This window comes from Anopheles coluzzii, chromosome 2 (assembly GCF_943734685.1).
Source record: "Anopheles coluzzii chromosome 2, AcolN3, whole genome shotgun sequence".
Classification (NCBI taxonomy): domain Eukaryota; kingdom Metazoa; phylum Arthropoda; class Insecta; order Diptera; family Culicidae; genus Anopheles; species Anopheles coluzzii.
In genome coordinates this window covers 72,495,288-72,515,091 of record NC_064670.1, presented here as the reverse complement: position 1 = coordinate 72,515,091, position 19,804 = coordinate 72,495,288, and the positions used below count along the sequence as shown (strand labels likewise).

The window sequence follows — 19,804 nt, the reverse complement described above, 5'->3', positions numbered from 1 at the left end:
AAAATTGACAAACTTCACTCCATCGTATCGTACACGCGTTATTTATGTTGAAGGGCAATACAGGAAAGATTGTTAAGCCATTACTTTGGACAACATTATAATTCCTAGAGACGGCAAAGCTGTCCCTCCTGAAAAAAATCCTAAAGTTAGAAAAAAAAAGTTTTTTCCCAATATCTCACGCAAATTAACATAGATAGACGTAAGTCTTCGACGTTATTGGGAAATATCACGTTTGTTTTCAAACAGCGAATAATTATATTTGTTGATTTAATGTTTATTTGACAATTATAACCGCTTATTAGGCCTCCAGTGAGTTACACCTTGTCCTAGACAAAACATAATTGACACGTTTTAAAGTGCAATTTAACGTTTGATTCTCACCTCTTTGAACAAGATTCCTATTATTTACAGTAAACATAGTAAACATAAACATTGTACTTAAACTTGACCGTTCATACCTTAACGGGAGTCAACTGTTAATGGGATTAAATGTTAACTGTGAATAGAATTAAATTCCATTTGTTGCGCAAATTTGTTCAAGGTTTTCACAAAATTGACTCACCTGAAGCCATGCTTTCCTTTTTATGAAGTATATTGGAAGAGCTCCGGTGCTACAGTCGTCAACTCGAACGACTCAATAATATGCCCGTCATGAGTTCAAGCCTAGAATGGGGACCGTCCCCCCGTAGCAAAGACTTGACTTATTCGGCTGCGTGGTATTGAATATGCCCCGAAAGCCTATACAGGCCTGGAATGTCCGCGTTTACGCCAAATCTTTACGCCAAATAGAAGAAGAAGATTGGAAGAGCTAACGCAGAGCTAACATGCTCCTAGTCAAATATCTTTATAATTGTTTGGAAATTATCGTCCTTTATATTTGATTTCCTTATTATTTCCTTACCTTTTAACTATTTTTCATCTGCATTTTCAAAGTAGAAGATAGTAAAAAGGGGTTTAAACCATATCTATTGCGCCTTATGTCAATCGCATCTCCGATTCCTTGCATTCTATTTGTGCTACAATATTACCTTTGAGAGTCTCAATTCACCTGTCTAAAGCGTTAGATGTTCTAAAGTAGAAGTTCACACACTGTTATTAGTTTACCAATCCTTCCACGACTGTTTAAACAAATCTCTTGATACACGATTAGACTCTTTTCCACACATGTGTAAAACATGATTGTTTCTTTGGTTGGAATTGTTCATGCTTGACCCACTTCTCTCACTGAATTTGGGCGTGGAACATCAGCAGTAAAAGCTACTACAACAACTTTCAACACAGACGATCGAATTACCAACGATTTATACAACGACAGAGCTTTTTATGCGCTCCATGTCACGAGCTCATTTACTTTAAATTAATTGTACTTACATAGACATTTTTGTGGCACAGTCGTCAACTCGTACGACTTAATTACATGCCCGTCATGGGTTCAAGACCCGAATATACCGTGCCCCCATACGTAGGACTGATTATCCTTCTATGGGTAATCAATACGTCACTGAAAGCCAAGTCCACTGGTGGTGCAGGTTGTTGTACCAAAGAAGTAGAAGAAAAGTTAAAGTTAACCAGAGATTTTTATATAAATCTCTCTTGGCGGTCCTGTGGGTACTGTCGTTAAATTGTACCACTCAATAATATTCCCGTCATGGGTTCTAGCCTAAAATGGACCGTCCCCCCGTAGCAAGGCCATCCGGCTGCGTGGTACTGGCATAATTACCGAAAGCATATATAATAGGCCAGCATATGTCCACGAAGGACATTAAACCAAATACAATACAAAGAAATCAACCCAGGTTAGCCTCTAAAGGACAAAACTATATTGTATAAAACAAGTAAACAAATAAAACAAATTAAAACACGGCATCAACGGCGACTCTGAATGTGTTTTAAATGCCATTTTTTAGAACAACAGCACATGCGAAAAATAACGTTTAGCAATTAATTCCAATTTTTACTCGTTTTTAAGTTTAGTTTAACCTTAACATTATTTCTCTTGTCAACAATCATTCAATCACTTACACATTAGATGTAATATTGATGATGATTTGGAAAATTGCAATATTTATGTGACGACCAACCTTTAAAAAGAAACAGAACACAATCTTTGAAAGAGAAAATAGAGGATTGTGTGGGTTTTGGCTCTAAGCCTTCATTTTGTTATAACTGTGACCCCATAACTGACAGTCCGTGAACTAGCGTGAGCAAATCAACAGAGTCACCTCCCATATCATTTCTACTTTTTTGTTTTTCTTGCAAATTCATGTTCTCCAATGTTGAGGAATATTTTCGATTAAAAAACTAAACATTTACCAACATTTTCTTTCCATTCATTTCATTGTATCGCGTAAAATATTGAAACAACCTTTCTTATCTTTATTGTTCACGTAACACTTAATGTAACAGTTAATTGTAAACCGAAAAACAAACCATGATGTATCTGCACGACACAATCACAAAAAGAGAAAACAGAAGTGGTCAACAAAAAATACGAAATAAAATTTAAAAACAAAAAAACTAAAACATTGTCTTAATGCTTCTTTCGCTTTTTATCTTCGTTAAAAACACCGTCGGGAAGGTTTCTGACAGACTTATTTAACCCACTTATTTTACCGCAAAGGCCGTTTTTCTTTGTGGGGATTCGGAACCAATTTCTGCCTGATTCGTGCGTTGTCTTTGGTTTTGGCTCGAAAATGACAGCCGTTCGTTGCTTATCGCCCAATGTTGATGGGTTCATCGGCCATACCCAGCTCTTCGGTAGCTGCTTTATTGCCTTTCCTTTTCTTTGAATACCACATGAACATCAAACCAGCGTAGATATTGGATAAAAATACGAACCAAGCCAGATAGAATCCGTAGCCATAGCTGTTGCGAACAAACCACAAAGAAAGGTGTGAATTGATTAGGGAAAATTGTGAACCAAAATGCTACTCGGCGATAAGTGGGCAAATAACGGTCTCGCTTACTTACCTATATTTGGCACCTTTGGGGAAGGTATAGGATATGTTTTCCTTTTCGTACTCCACGGAAGCTACCAACACCTGTATAACGACAATGCTTGTCGCAGCTGCAAATAACGAACGCAAAAGATAGGATTAGACTCATACTACATACTCATAGCTAAGCGTTGCGTTTTACATTACAGTATTGTCAATGTACCTGATATGAAATGTATTCCACCGGCCAACCGTTTAAACATGTAGCGTGGGTTTAAAAACGTGTAGATCGAAAAGATGAATCCCATCACCATCACGAAGACTGTAATGCAAGCAAACGATGCTTCGGTCCGGCTGTAGTCTGCGAAACGAAAAACAATATTTATTTTACCGACCAATAATTGCACTCGCTGGTGTATTCGTTCCAGTTTGCAAACAGGAAGTGGTTTCAACATTCACAAGAAACATTTATTGGAGAAATAGCAATAATAGTGTTACTACATATACTCATGCACCATTGACCAGTCGATACACGATACCATTGTTATTCTATTAAAGTCAGTTTGAGCGCAAAAAAAGCTCGTAATCATTGTATTATTGACAGTTTTGCACATTTAAAACATTACTTATAGTTTCATTAAATTTATTTCAGTATTTGAATGGTTATGGTTAATGGTCGGCTTTTTCTTAAGTTATTCATCTGTTACAAAGTTAAACATAATCATCAAAGACCATAAAATTGCATTTCCATTTCAGTTTTGTGTGAAGTAGATATTTTCTGTTACAAAGATTTGACACGAAACCACCGCAAGTTGTGCTGTAAAGCAAGCGTACAAATGAAGTTAAAACATTCTGTTTACATCGGAGTATTTCGTTACACGATGTAGTGATAAAAATTTGAATTATGGACAAATCTCGATGCAACGATGCAGCACAATGTTTTAGTAGCCCACGCACGCGGCGTGAAAACTCACTGACGAGACAGTCTGCAGACAATTTCCTTGTCCTCCTGCTCTTGTACTTTGATTTTACGGTCGTTTTTTATGACTGGCAAGAGAAAATTAACAGCCAAAGCAAAATGCATAACCTAGCATGAATTATGACGGCACACATGCGACGCTCCGGATATCCCCACTAGTGCAAGCTGCTGACAGAAACCTGCAGAATCGTTTTATGCACTTTTTGTCTGCCAAACACACAGGTCTCGGTATATTATCTCATCGTTAACATTCTACGCTTCTTTGTGTTTTCTACGAGGATTTAATATTTGGTTTTTGAAGGCTTTTTAAGCCGCCTGTAGTCCCTCGAGCAATGCGATAAATGAAAAAGTATTGCTTGATCGTGTTGATTGCTTTAAATGCTACTCTATATATGATCACTGGGTTACAAAACACTATCTACTATAACTATGCTCTAAGCTACATATGAATATTCTACGCTACTCGTAACGAAAACACATAATCAAACCACACTAATTAAACATCACAAACAGTAATATCACAAACAGATGAAGATCTATAGCATGGGCTCATTGGTTGAACTTCGATTGTCTACCAACTATTGCATTGTTTTTCAATACAAAGGCATGCTACCTAAGTTCAATTAAAAAGCATGCCAACTAGAAAGCGTCCAACAATTGAATTTCAACTGTATTGTGAGAAAGTACTCTACAGCTAACTTGAATGTGCTTTCACAGGTGATAAGGAAATAGAAAGGTCATGTATTAAGCCATTTCCACACGTTTTCTGTATGTTAGGTTCTGCTTAGTTTGATCGGTAAGCTTAAGTGCTGTAAATGGCGCTGTTCGTGTGTCTGTATGTGGCCGGTGCGTACCTTCGGTTTCGAACTCAGGATTGTAGAAAGCTTCGTCTTTCTCTACAAAATGTGGATGATCATCACATTCGTCGGTGTGTTGATGTAAATAAATCCAGTTTAAGTTTTAATGGGAAGGAGGTGAATGTCGTTAATTGTAATTGTAATGTGGCAATGGGGTGTAGTGGGTAGTTATTTACTGGGTAGGATGCATTTAATATATATCATCGGTTCATTCGCAACAGCAAACCGCTAATCAAATGAAATGCTTGTGAAATTGTGCAATATTGCATTGCAGCTCCCGTGCTGTTAATTACAGGAATAAAACTTCCGTACTCAAAATAAATCAAACTTCATCGTTTAGTACTCACCGAGCAGCTCGTCATCGATAGCAGGATCCTGGAGAATCTCGTCGTCCGATGGGAAAAGGTTGTGGAATTTACATTTTTCTGTAAAAAACGCGACAATCATTATTTAACATCTCAAATGTGTAGCTTAGCTTAGCCTTAGCTTGTATCATTGCGGTCACACATACTGAACGGGGTGTACTCGTATCCGTTGCCAATGCGGCCTTTCTTGGGCGGAAGTGGCGGTCGTATGATATACTTGGTGCCATTTGGGCTGACGATGAACGGCGGGATGTTCATCGCTTTGGCGAAGCTCCAAAGTAAATAAATCACGCCCGGCCGGTGCTCCCAGTCGTCGAACAGGGCCTCGGACAGCGTGATAGGCATTAGAACGTTGATGTCGGTCGAGTTGATGGTGACTGTGGTCAGCACGGCGGCTACCGGCTCTTTGAGAGTCTCGCGCACCGAGTTTAGATCGGTCGGATCAAGCATCATCAGCGGTGGGTTTTTGAGCTTTTGAACAGCCACTGTGTCCTGCTGGCGCACCTTGCCCGTAATTTCGTGGAACAAACCCTTCAGCTCGTGGAATCGGTCCGCATCGTTCACGATCCACGACGCAAACAGTTGCCTCCGGAAGGTGTCGTCCACCTCGGTCAGGTTTTCCATTTTTAAATCGGCACTAAGGAAATCTTTGATGTATGGTTCTTTCGCAATAGTCGAACGCATCGTTGCGATGCGATTCTCGTTCACAAATGACAATGTCGTAAAGTTGCGTGTCGCATTCGACTGAGCCATCACGGCCGGGATGACACCGTAGCGGCATATCTTCCAAAGGCCCGAGTGTGATGTTTTGAAGTATCGTCGCGTTTCCGGTATGAAAATTCCTGCCAGGGAGAAACACAAGTTCAAATGATGATAACCATTAACGGTGGAAAGATCCCAGCGGTGTAAGGCGTGCGATTTGTGATGGACGAGAGTGAAGGTAAGCGAAACATAAATGTGACAGCTGACCGAGACGACCGCCACGAGCTAGTCGCTCGCAGCTTAATCCTGACATACGGCTGTTTGTCTTCCGCGTTAATTACATTCGCTCAACGTTGCATCTACATATTCTGTTCGTACCGGCCTAAACAGGGCCGTCGAAAGTTTCTGCAGTTTAATCGCACTGCAAACAGGTCTTATTTTTAATCTGGCCAATTTACAAAATTTTCTCACCCAACGTAATGAGTATTGGCTAGCGCTACTTGAATACAACCTCGTCTCTTTTTTTACTACGGTTTGATTTAGCTAAAATATGAACAACAGCTAGCCCGCGGACAATTGTGTTGGTGCTCTACACCGAAATTTTGTACCACGGTAGCCTCGCACAACGTTGTATGAATGAACGGTAGCGTTGCCACCTACTGTACCATTTCAGACGCAGTGAACTTTCCCTGTTGCTTGTGAAACGCAAAGTAAACATGTACCAAACAATTTTGTCCTATTCTCAGCACCTCGTCGGAACCCCGTTCGATTCGATCGATTAAATTTCAGCAAAGACGAAGAGCCAATATTGATTTACTTCAATTATTAAATGTGCGCTTTTGTTTACAAAATCTTGATGCCCCGATTACAAAAAGTTGAAATTTGTTACGCTATGGAATTTTGCGATATTAAATTTTACTTAACAGTTTATCGAAGTGTAAGCATGAGTGCTTATAGTTTTGATCGTTTTATATTGAGTGGGTTATGATTCACTCATAGTGAATGGTTATATTATGATAGGTCAGAGATCTCCATCCTGAGGCTGCATGCAGCCTTCGATAATCTACAAAGTGGCCCGTGAAAAGAACTTGCTGATTATTTTGAGTACTTCAATCAAAATTTTAATGTTAGATTTATTAAATTAAGTTTCACCAGTAGAATTCTGAAGAAATTGATGTATTAATCTTGTATTTTCTTATCAAAACGAGATTCAAAGTTCTCTCATTTGAAAAAGTACATAAAAATTGGCCCTTGAAAAGTGCCTTCAAAATTTGCGAAGCAATGCGGCACGCGAACTAAAAAGTTTGAGGATCCATGCTCTAGGCAACAAACCAATTTCTTCTGCTCGCAGTGTTCATGCATTTGCATGTGCATTTATGTACAATAAATGTGTTGTGCGAAATGAAAAAGTGTTGTAAAACTTTACACACATTAGTATGCATACTGATCACACCTATTGATCTTCCCTACACAGCTTTTGAACACATCCAGCTTATTATCATTTCTGTACCATTCTGCGGTCAGCTGTACACATTCGCATGCCCTATAACCATAAGCGCGAACCAGTGGCGGGTTTACAGTATCGGGGGCCCTAAGCAGTAAGAATTTTTGAGGCCCTCTGTATATGATTACCGGGGGGTACCCGGCATCCGTCTTGGATTATGTAACATTTCAACTTCAATTTTTTTGCTGGGGAGGTGCTAAGGATTCGTCTAGCACGGGGCTCCAACGTCCATCACACACGGGGCCTCCTTGCTAATACAGTGCCATGTTCTATCAACTGTTATAGATAATGGACTAAAGATTCGCGGGGCCCCTCATTGACGGGGCCCCCCGCAATTGCTTACTTTGCTTACCGTTAAAATCGCCACTGGCGCGAACATGTAATTATTCTGGCCAAATATTTCAATCGTTCATGAACCTAAATCTAAGCTGATACACATTTTGACATTTTACATTACAACAAGATGGATGCTTGAAATGATTGATGCAAAACGAAAAGCAAAGGCAAAGAAGTTATTCCTCATTTTTCGTTAATCATTATGATATGTTTCAAAGCGCATTATGAGCTGTCTGTGCAGAAGATTAAACGACCTTTTCGTGTTTTGTCAAGCTGTCGAAACAGCCACTGTAACACATGTTCAGCTCGCAGTTAAAATTATAAGCGTTGTTCTCTTTTTTGAACTCCATATGCATGACAAACCACACGTTTGCAGAATATTTGCTTACACATGCAAAGGATGCAATAACTCATTTTCAACACATCAACACAAATTAATCGTGGTAAGAAAATGGATATTGTAGCTTTATTCATTGTAACTAACAAGTTTTCTCTTTTGTAACACACAATTGTGATGTAAATATTGGGTATATTAAGTATGTTATATGAAAACAAAATAGGAACAATGTGTTATTAATACAATAATTTTAATAAAAGTAATATCTCAGCCAACGCACTGCATCTAGTCATTGAACTATATTAAACTTGTCCTTTACCGATATGACTCATTGTTCGTTACCTATACAAAAATAATTTTCGTTGGTCGATTCGCATCCCAGTCTTTTCTACTTTCGAATGCCAAATCTCATCATTTCGCTAGTTGGCATTCATTCAAAGAATGTTGGACTTTTGTTTCTACCACTCAGAGGAAACATGAAACCACTATGAATTCTACAGCAATGGCTACGAGACGGTTTACAATGTAACGTAAAAAAAAGTTCCTGTTAAGTAAAACTCTACTGGCTGTGATTGTGCGGCACGATTACTATCTCCGATGGAGGTGCCTGGTACCCCTGCACGCGTTTCCTTTCATTTGAAAACACCGCGTACCGTTGAATGAGCGGTGCGATCATTCGCTGTTGGAATTAATAAATTACAACACTAGTCGGTACAATACGGTTGTTGCGCTGATTACTCCATACCATGCCAGCGCTAACTGATCGTTCCATCCGCGAGTTTCACTATGGAATCTGTATTCTTTATTTATAGAACCTCTATCTGGTTATCCTAGCGAGCCCGGCGTTTTTGTTCAAAGGTGTGTGCGTGTTAACATTATTTTCCCTCCTGATTTTAAACGATTTGTTACGATAAACCCGCCGAATGTATCAATGTTTACGTTCGCCAGGGTTTCGAATCGAATCGGGAAATAAGCAGGTAAGAAGTGCCCCACATGTTGCTTACCTTGGCCACCTGTTACGATGAACCAGTGATCGGTAGAAATGGCCACAATCCATATGACGGCTGCCACCCCGATAAGAATTGTGCAGCCAAGAAGAATACGCCGCTGACGGTAAAATTCCTCCATGAGCGGCTTGCGCTCTTCTTCTCGGGAAATCGAAGTAGTCGACATTATCGACCGTTGCTCGTTCTTCGCCCCTGTTGTGTTGAACTTTGTCGATCGCTGATCAGAACAATCAGCTCCCTACCACTGAGATCGGTACACTTTTGCTCACGGCTGTGTGACTTTTTCTTTTCGCTCGAAATGCACACACCTTGCTGTCGCCAATGACAATTTTCACCCAATGCCTGCTGTATCTATTCTACTGCTCTGCTTTAATTTTACACATGCACTATTCTACGCTGGTTCGCACTGCACTCATCACCACCGCTGACTTTCGTGTTTCATTGTAAGAAACTTTTAGCTAACTCGAACACTTCACTACCACCATCGGTACAATATGACACGACGAAAAAAAATCTCACACCATATCTACCGAGTAGTTCACATTTTCTTACACTGCCAGTCCGGTACAGGGAAGCACTAGAGCATTGTCGATTTTTTATCTACTGCATCACTACGGTACGTACGATTGCTAAATTTCGTGAAAATTTCTCCCAATACATGCACATACGCTCGTTGTCACACGGACGATCTACGAGAAATGAACACTGCAGTTTTCACTAGATGTACAATTATTTTCTCCCGGGCAAATGAGCACACGAGCCGGGAAATGCGGGTTATTTTTTTACACTTTTTTTCGTTCCTATTTGCTTCGGTAGAATGTCAACCGTGTCTGTTCGGCTGTGTACGGATGTCACTCATGAATGCCCCACCGCGTCGCACAATTGATCGCGATCGTGCACGCAATCATTTTGCACCTCGTCTTTCAAACGGTGGTTCGCACTGCAATCAATCCCGACCAAGGGATCCCGCATCGCATCGCGTTAAATTGGTTCTCGCAACACGATGGCTGTTGTATTTTCGGTTCATTTCTCACGGCACTGTTGTTTGTTATCTTGCAGTGCGGGCGCGGATTACGGCTCGTCAATATTGCGTACGTTATGGGTACTTGCAGAAGGGACCGATCACCGGGGTAAAAATAAACTATGCGAGCCTCCCGAGGGCTGTGTTGACCGAGTCCTGTCAATCCTGGGAACTAACAGTACTACGAACCAGGTCGGCAAAGATCGGGAGAGATCGTGGCAGAATGTCGAACATCCCGCTGTGCCGATAAAATATGAGCTTCGCCTTCGCGGCTCGGTTGTCGCGAACGACGAAGATAAATTCCCACAGCTGAAAACCGTTTACGCGAGAGCACGAGCCGCTATGCTCCAGCTTCTAACGCCACGCGACACAGTGCAAGAATTAGACGTGTTTTTTTTTGAGAACACACCCGCAATGAAGGCCAACAGGGTCCGAAACGAGATGCTAGAAGCAGGAAGTTTAGACAGTGCATGAAATACCGCCACCATGAAACATTACACAGTGGGTAGCACCGATGAAAGGCAAAACCGACCGTGTCTCTAGGTGTACAGTTAAACAAACGAAAGAAACGCACACACTGTCAAAATGGGCCCCAAAATTCTCTGATGTTTGCCACCTTCCCTCTGCCAACGGTGCTTGAAATACGGGATTTGGGTGTTTAAAAATAATTCTCACTCCCCTGAGAAGAAAAAAGAAGGGAATGGACTTTTGTTTCTGGTCTTTCTCACACACTGTTGACACACTGGTCACAAGGGACGAACGATGTACACCGTTCGCCGAATCTACCATAAACGCATACACATGTTTTGTTGAAATTTGAATGACAAATTTTGACAAACCTTACCCAATATGATGTTTTGTGACTGGATGAGGTTTCGAAGTGAAAGCCGTCATCACAAAAATGCAGTATTGCATGTATTGCACTCTGTGGAGTTGAGGCCGTGCCTCTTTGCTGTCTAGATATGCACTAGGCATTGTAATATTCTAAACAAACAAACACAGCAATAACGCATTTTGAATGGGTCAAGCAAACGTTTCTTATGGGTCTCAGGAATCTGTTTTGATAGAATAATTTGTATTTTTTATGGAATCGCCAATAACATTTTTGAACCAGAATTTTAGGAAAGATTAAGGAAACAATTGAAATCAGTTTTGAGATATGCATTTGTATGACCATTGCTTGTATGGTTTTCATTGTAAATCCATTTTAATGGTTGCATCCTTGAACACCGAGCTCCACCCTTAATATTTAGTAAGCGAGGTACTGTTCGACACCTACACCTATTATTTTTTTTGTATTTGATATCTAGCATCTCTTTACTGAAGTATCACTTCCTTGAACGTTTGTCGTTGTGGTAATCTTTTCGTTTATAAAGCCAATAATACGCTCACTAGCGCTTAATTTTTACGTAAATTACAGCCACTAAAGAAGAGGCAATGCAAACACCAAAACGGTTCTAAAATCAATAGAACCTTGAACACTAAATTATCACTTTTTCACGGATTCACACCATACTTGTACGAAACTGCTCATAATCTTATTGGACCGACTGCGTCGAACGCTGTTGCCCTCACGGTGGCCCAGATCGCAACTGAAAATAGCGTTCTACCCACGAACCCGGTACAGCGGTCAGATCGTAGTAACTCAAGCGCAGAAGACGGATTTTCTCGTGAAAGATAATCATCTACAAAGCCAACCGCTTACAGATGGGATGAAACCCGTCTATCGTGTTTCTCGTTTTCCTTGCGTGTGTAACTCATTTTTTTCTAATTCAAACCCGAACTCATGGTTACTCACCACCGCGAAACTGTGCTCGCGAGTGGTAGAATGATTTTTAAACACGCGTTCCTTTTGTAATTTCCTTTTCCTTGCTTACCACAAAACAGTAATACTGAAACGACACGTTAGCAACAACCTGCTACATGATCTGATCTGCTACTGATAAACTATTGAGGATTATTAACACTTGTCCCCAGCCGCCAGTGGTTAGGAAGTTTTGAATAGAGCATCTTAAGCTTCAACCAAACAATAAGAAACTCCAAAACTCTAGTGTATAGCTACTCGTTCCAGCAATTTGTGCTCTCTTTGCTCCCGTTGGCGTCGTTCTCTGTTCCTTTTGCTGCTAGTCACAGTTAAGTCCCATGCTGGACGCATCTGGGTGAGATATGTGTGATCATCGGTCAGTGGCAGCCAAATTGCCCCCCTGGGAAAACAAATAATGTGTTATGCCTTCTTTTTGCATCAGTATTATTTATAACTTCAAAGAAATTGGTATCAAAACGTTTTGGGTGCCAATGCTACTTATTCGATTGTTTTCGTACCTTTAGTTGTGTGTTGCCTAAAACCAACCGATTAATTTGTTTGTTTTTACCCTGTGTGCTAACGATTTATCTTTGCTATTCTTACGCATTGTTGAATATCAGTATTAAGCAACATAATAGCTATGCGAAATATTAACTGTGTAATTTCAGTCATATTTCGAGAGTATTGAGTATCATTAAAATAGAATGCAATTATTATATTTAACCTTAAACGCATCTTCAAATATGTATCGCTCTTACTACTTTGTGGTAAAAATAAAGTCCTACAAATACATTTTAAATGTTTACTATAGCTTACAGTAGATGTTTTGTGGCCCACCATTTTTCTGTTGCATGTTTTCACACTCGGCTTGGCGTGTTGGATGTATGTTTTAAATACTCAATTACCGCCAGTGCCGATCTGTCAGTAGACGTTTCTTTCAGCACACCATTGCTACCTATAGCACTTTTCACAATGTCTTTCTTTTCGGCTTTCGCATCCGAGCGCTTCTGCATCTAACAGATGAGTAATTGGTCGCTTCGTTAAAGTTGATTAAAAATATAGCGCTTCGATAATTGTTTGCATACGCTAATTTATCGGACCAAGAACGAAAGACATGCCGCAGGGAAAATCTTTGTATACATATTTGTAAGATATCGTCCCGTTTTACACATACCATAGGTAGAAGCGGATTTGGAGCGTGTTAGCGAGCAGTAACAACTTGCAAAATAAAGAAGACTGAACAGTTTCGTTAAAAAGAGGGGTAATGAAATATATTACAAAATAACTACAACAAAAAAATTTAGCGTCCCTTTAATATCGTCTGTGTCTTTACATTAAATCTCTATAGGACTTTGTCTATGAACGACTGAATAAAAAAATACTCAATTTAAAGCGTAAATGTAAACAATAGTGAATGCAGACTGAGCAATCGTGATGTCAGAAATACAATGTGTTTGAATAAATCGCTGAGGAAATAAATCAGCGAATCAAACAGAATCAAACCTACCTTCTTAAAGATTATACAGAACAAACTCTAGGAGAGAGATTATTTTATTATAAGCCATCAGTTTATTTAGCAAAATAACCTCCTACTCTTTTCTCACAATATACGTATTTTACAAACTAAATATAAACTACAATATGCACTAAATCGCTGAACAAAATTCAACTGCTACATAGCGTTCTGCGGCAACTAAACTTGATAAAATAGAATGTTGAAGGATAAACACTGATCAACAGTAACGTAAATAAATCATAATATTTAATTATCAACACAGATGCTGCAAAACTAAACGGCAGCAAAGAATCAAACATCACATTTGATAGACACATTTAGTGGACGGAGACTGCTGAAATGGTTTGCTCTACGATTTGGGTTTTGTACAACCGAGATATTGAGACAATCAATCAACAAATAAACAATTCCCTCTGCCTTTACCGCAACTGGCGCTTCGTAATGGCAAAAACTCGGAAGTGGTTGAAGCCATTTGCAAAATAAACTACAACATCCACCCGTCGCTTTTTCTAAACGTAGAATGAGGCACATGGCAAACGAAAAGCAAAAATCATTTTACACAAAACACACACAGTCGACAACCAAACAAGTACAAAAAATGTTCTCACCACATGGTTTTGTCTATACGGCTCAACGGAAAGGTTAGTTCCGGGGTTGGAAATAAACTAAAATTAGAAAATCAAACATATGGTGATTTTGACCGGCACGTTTGGGACAGTATTTTGATTTTTTTTGCCAGTTTTCGCAAACAGAAAAGTAAATACAAGTTCTTTGTTGCAGGTGGTAGATGAACAGTCTTTTCTTGACGTGACAATAATAGTGAACAGCTGTGTTTTTGGACTGCTGCAGCTGCTTGATGGAGGGTAATCTAAAAATTAACCCCTATTACCAGTGAAAGTTTATCGTCGACAGACTTTCGCAAACCCTAAATGATAAGAAACCGCATATAATACCAGAAAGCAAGTCTCTGCATCTTACATGTGCTACTATTAATCATCATCCTCAATTAACCCTTATTAACTCGTATACTTTTTTATGAGTTTGTGATTAACATGTGGTTAGCTCGGAAAGAACGCTCTTTAGTTTAGGTGGTGTTTCATGATATTCGACTGTGTTTTATTATTATGTAAAATTAAATATCAAACTCAATAAATAAAATTGAAAACGATGTTTTCCATTCAATTTTTCACTTCGTGTCCCTGATATCCTTAGTCTATCATATATGTTTTCCTTTGATGGAAATATAACGACTATGTTGTGTAGCTCCTCTAGCAACATTATCAAGCTTCATTTCCAATGTGTAAAATCATATCTCAACTTTCTCAACTCATTCCACATCAGATCGTCGGAGTTGGCATTAAGTACGGTGTAACACATACAATTCTTTGATCACTCCCCAATTTAATAAAAAAAATCAATAGTTATGCGTTAAAATAATGAATGAAGAATGGGGTTTAAAATGAAATATAAAATAAAATATAAAAGCAAATTTGTTATTATGTAAATATTCTTCTTGGCCTAACGACCTACGCGGTCATGCCAACCTATGCAGGCTTTCGCAACTTAAAAGCAAGTGCCACGCATCCGGATAGTCATACCTACGAGGAACGGTACAAATGAGCATTGAACCCACTACGGGCATGTTGTTAAATGTTGTTGTTTTTGATTCAATTAATTATGATTTATTTTAAATTGCATTGTTCGATCATATTGTATAGCATAAAATGGGCCGTATTATATATATGCTCACAAAACTGGTATTATTGTTTCAATGCAAAGTACATCAAAGGGTTGTAACAAATAGTGCATAAAAGATCACATGTGTTAGAAAGAGATGTCTCATGAGATGTTTTACACATCGGGCTCGATTAATACTCATGATGCTTTTTTTCACTTGCACGGCCTTTCACTAATGTGCCAACACAATCTTCGTGTCCATCCGACAGCTGACATTTGGAAGCATCTCTATTAGTAGACGAAAAGAGTGAGAGCGAATGCTGCGAGCCTTTCAATTAATAGCGGCACACGGTAGCACAGAACGCGAATCAAACGCGCGCTAATTGTGCTCTCAAGCACAGCTGCTGGAACGCTGCCACCAAATGCATCACTGCGCCCGAAGCACCGAGCTCCAATTGCCTAATGGTGCAAAAAGTACACTCAGTGCATCCGATCCTCCACGACGATGACGAAATAGCGAATCATTCGGCACGATTTCGCGCGTGATGTGTCGCGTGCGATCAATCATCGTTGTCATGCTGATGTCATGCTGTTCATGACAGATGCTGGCGCCATATAGCGTTTACACACTGGCGCACGTGGGAATCTGGCGTCTTACACACTGTCCGTTTGCGATTGCTTAAGCAGGCTGAAAAAGTACGTAAATGTAAGATGTATAGTGTAAAAAAAACGAGGAATCCTCGCACACGCGTTTCACGAGGAGTTATACACAACGCACCAAATTAAAGGTGTACGTTACATGCGTATACCGAATGGGAAAAAAGAAGAACAAAAAGCATTTACAGGCGGCGTTTTGAAGAATGTTACACCTACTTTAAACGGCTCCGGTAATCCGAGGTATACAAAATTTCCTTTCAATAAACAAACACCTGCAACGGCAGGCGAGTTTTATTTGCTTCCTGAACAATTATATTGCTCGCTAAATTTGCGCCAACAGTGACGTACGCGGTAGGCAAATTAATTTTCATCATCAAATGCGGTCCAAAACTGAAACATCTGGTGTTTAATCGTGTGCAGTATTCCATTGTTTATGTTAACGCTCATTGTTGAACTGTGTCGATTAAGTAAGGTGTGACGTTTCTTGTCTTGAATTCTTGTATTGCGTTCCGCTGTCGCTACATGAGATCAGCAGACGGTTTTGGGTACATTTTTTCGGAAGAACAATTTAATGAAGACAAATCTGTTCTTTTTTTAATTAAATGAATAATGTGTGGTTCGATAAAAACCTTATAAGCAATATAATTCGATGTCAGGTTCCAGAATGTGTATCTCTATGTATGTATATAGGAGAATTTGGCAGGTACATGGCAGTATAATCGGTATTCACGTTTTGCTAAAACATATTGATTTCATTCCATTGGAAGTACTTTAAAGCTGAGACATTTATCAGTATATATAAAACTGAAACTATCTATAGAATTACTAGCTGCACAATTTTGATGTACGATGAAATGTACTAGCATCCACTGGCTTTTGCGTCCTTTCTGTGAGTTCTGCATTGGCCACGTCAATATGAGCGAACAAACAAAGACACAGCGAGCATCTAAGAACCGCCGTACTGATGCTGTTGACATAGAATCGGAACAAAATGGAATCTTTTGTTTGCATTGCATTGGATTTCAATGAGTATCTGTTGCCGAACGAGGGTAAATATTGGCATAGGAAGAATTTCCCTCGCAGAAATTGTAAGCTAAAAACACGTTTACATTTAATATCGTGTAGCGCATTTCCTCATATAATTTATAATGTTGGTTGACTAAGAAACCAATAATTTATTTAAAAAGAAATACTATTATTTTGTATCTGTCAGTTTGTTTATAGACCCACACAAATGGATAACACGGAGCTAGACTATAAACCGATGACATCCGTTGTTCCGAAAATAATAAGAATAAGAAATTCTCTTACTTTCAATGGTTCATAGCATGACTTTCTCCCAGGAACGATTTAACAAATAATCTGAGTTTCTTAGATCCAAGGCTCTTTTTTCTGTGTTTTTTTTTTAAATCGAACCGAGAAAGTAATAGAAAACCTCTCAGTACGTTTCTTAAGTAGATTTCATCTTAGATCCTTTAGCATACATCAATTAAAGTGCGGTTGTTCATGTAGTTTCGTTGTTGTGTTATAGTTCGATTCAGCAAGAATCATACTCCAATATCCTTTCGTCCCTTTCTGGCCAAAGTGGTTCTGTGTGCTATTGCTGTGTGTTAGCAGCTCTGCGTTACAATTGTCTGGACGAATACAGGATGTTTTAATAACGTACAACCTACTTTCTATGAAACGGCACCAATTTAAAGCTTTTCTTGATGCATGGGCTTATTGATGCATCAAAAAGTTTATGTCGTCTTTCAATTTCGTCTTAATAAGTGCTGTTTACAGTGTGATAGTGTTGGAAACGACTTTGGCATAGTGCACCATTAACAAAAAACCATTGCTACTCTATTAAGCTGCCAATAAATAAATTTAAACAGGCGCAAGGTCTCAACATTGCTCATGAGATTCATCTAATTAATGTGTATATACAATTATTAATGTATTATTATATTTAGTATTACGCTGCTTAATAGTAAGGAATAGTCCTTGCTACAGAGGACAACCTGTACCAGGCTCGAATCCACCTCTCGCATGTTGTTAAGTCGTACGTATGGACGACTGTACCACGAGTCCCAATCATAATTACATATTTTTACGTACGATACAATCTAATAATATATAGGAAAAATAAATTCGTCAAAAATGAATCTGGATTCCGAAACTAAAAAAAACATAGTATTATTATTATTTAAAAAAAAGTATAGTATTATTATACTAAATATATCAACATTATATGACGCGATTCATGCCATACCTCAGAGATTTCAACTGATAAAACCACAAAAAAACTAGACAATTTTGCTCCCATTCTTCACGCGAAGCGTTCTGGCGTCATCTGTCATTCCAATTAAATTACAATGGACGCCTTAACCGCTCAGCGTGCCCAGCATCTGCCGCAGCAATCGGTATCATCCTACCTTTACTGTCCTACTGACATCAATCATCGTGCCATCGCACATTGTTGTGCAAAGTTGGGTTCCTTTTCGTTATGTCTGAACCGTTTACATTATCTTACTATTTCCGATCCAGAACCAAACTGGGTCACGGAAAGAAGTTTCTGCATTTTTGTTACCGGGTTCGCATGGAATGCATGCGGTGGTCATCGTTCCAATCACCGATCACAAAGCATTCAACGTTTTTTGCGTTTTAAGTGTGTTGTTCTTTTATTTTTCGGCTAGGCTTGTTGCTTATCCGTAGGATAATACAAGTCTTCAGAATTGCAGCCTAAAAATTCATTCATTATGCGTGTTATAAGTTTATTTTAAATATTTATAGTGCAGCTTGTTTGGTTTTATTAGACCTAAATAATAAAACTCGGGTCAGTTTAATTTAGTCGGACTAGGTGAGATTAGTTTTATAACACAAAACTAACTAATTCCAGAACTACTCTTCGTTAACAATAATCGCATAAATACTTTGGCGCGTTACATTGAACCTACATATACCACTTAACCTTTTAACTAAGGATTCTTCATATTTCACTACCGTGTAGCGCGTACTCACTCTCACAAACTGTTTGGACGGTTGTCAAGGATGGTTGCCATGGCAAGGTTTAAATATTCAAACAGCCACTTGTTGTTTCAAAGTGATGAATAATTAATTCGTTAAACAAGTGCAGGGTAGGAAAAACGATCCAAAACACCCATAAATGAATTCAAACTGTGTTGAAATAAACGATTTGTAAATGAATTCCTTTTTTTTAGCATTTTTCGAATCCATTTCCAGCAAAAAGATGAACACATCGTTATATTTACACTCTCATCACACATTAACTATAGACATTTAAATGCTACCACGCTTCAAATATTTTTCTGCATAGCTTTCACACAATCCAAGCGAACGCTATCATTTTGCTACACAAAATTGCCTAAAGCGGATAACAAAACACACTTCAACCGAAAATAATGTGTCTCATGACTAGGAGCAGCCTTTTTGTTTACAGTCTCATCGTTGAAAGACAGGGTATTTACACATTCCCTCGCTCGCTACTCGCACAATATTTATACTCTAGATAAAAAAAAACTGGCCACAGGCAATCCGAACGAACTTCACTCGCACAACAAAAGCTATGTTTAACCTTGATTTGAAAACTTACTTTGCGATGTACACTCAGTGAGCTCTTGGGATCTACTAGTGGCTATATACTCATTTTAGGCAAGCGGATCCTGCTTGTTGATATCTTCCTTACGTTTGCTTATCAGCTGAGCATGCGTAGCGCAGAACACGAATGACTACAGAGCGTTACAAAATCGTCGTTGTATTAACGCGAATATTTCTTTTTTTTATTTTTATAATACCCATACTTTTCACATTTCTTTATTTAATTCTTCATACTTTTAGTTTATATCTATTTATTCCAAACTTATACAATAACTTACAGTTTTCATAATCTAGCGTTTAGTACCAAGAGAAAGGCCTAGGTGGTAAACACCTTTACAGTTTTGAGATTAAAAATATAATGGGGTCAAAAGATGGTCACTGATTTTTAGATTTCTTTAATGTTTGTTTTTATAATTGAATAATAATTCATTGAAATAATTGAGTGCATTAATTTCAATCAACATCAATTTCTCTCTCTCTCTCTCTCTCTCTCTTTCTCGTTGGCCTGC

The 19,804-nt window shown here is 38.9% G+C and overlaps 1 protein-coding gene across 8 annotated transcripts; it reads right to left on the bottom strand.

The window, feature by feature from the left end:
• Nucleotides 1-2,353: 2,353 nt before the first annotated feature.
• LOC120948308 (uncharacterized) lies at nt 2,354-19,309 on the bottom strand. 8 transcript variants are annotated; one of them, XM_040364498.2, is made up of 8 exons: nt 19,291-19,309; nt 9,021-9,712; nt 5,284-5,979; nt 5,120-5,197; nt 4,770-4,811; nt 3,160-3,297; nt 2,971-3,067; nt 2,354-2,865 (listed from the first exon to the last, which is right to left on the bottom strand). In XM_040364498.2, exons 2-8 carry the CDS (start codon nt 9,187-9,189, stop codon nt 2,712-2,714), a joined length of 1,374 nt encoding a protein of 457 aa, XP_040220432.1. In that variant the 5' UTR covers nt 9,190-9,712; nt 19,291-19,309; the 3' UTR covers nt 2,354-2,711. The 8 variants fall into 8 exon arrangements, with proteins under 8 accessions (XP_040220432.1, XP_040220431.1, XP_040220429.1 ...); XM_040364497.2 differs by lacking the exon at nt 19,291-19,309 and adding an exon at nt 11,518-11,716; XM_040364495.2 differs by lacking the exon at nt 19,291-19,309 and adding an exon at nt 11,556-11,716.
• Between the last annotated feature and the right edge of the window lie 495 nt (nt 19,310-19,804).

What these genes read in the sequence shown, in the direction of transcription:
- LOC120948308 (XM_040364498.2), bottom strand. Translation starts at nt 9,189, where the DNA reads ATGTCGACTACTTCGATTTCCCGAGAAGAAGAGCGCAAGCCGCTCATG. An exon ending in CATCGTAACAGGTGGCCAAG is followed by an intron (nt 5,980 to 9,020) that starts GTAAGCAACATG and finishes TCTCCCTGGCAG; the next exon opens with GAATTTTCATACCGGAAACG. An exon ending in ATACGAGTACACCCCGTTCA is followed by an intron (nt 5,198 to 5,283) that starts GTATGTGTGACC and finishes CGTTTTTTACAG; the next exon opens with AAAAATGTAAATTCCACAAC.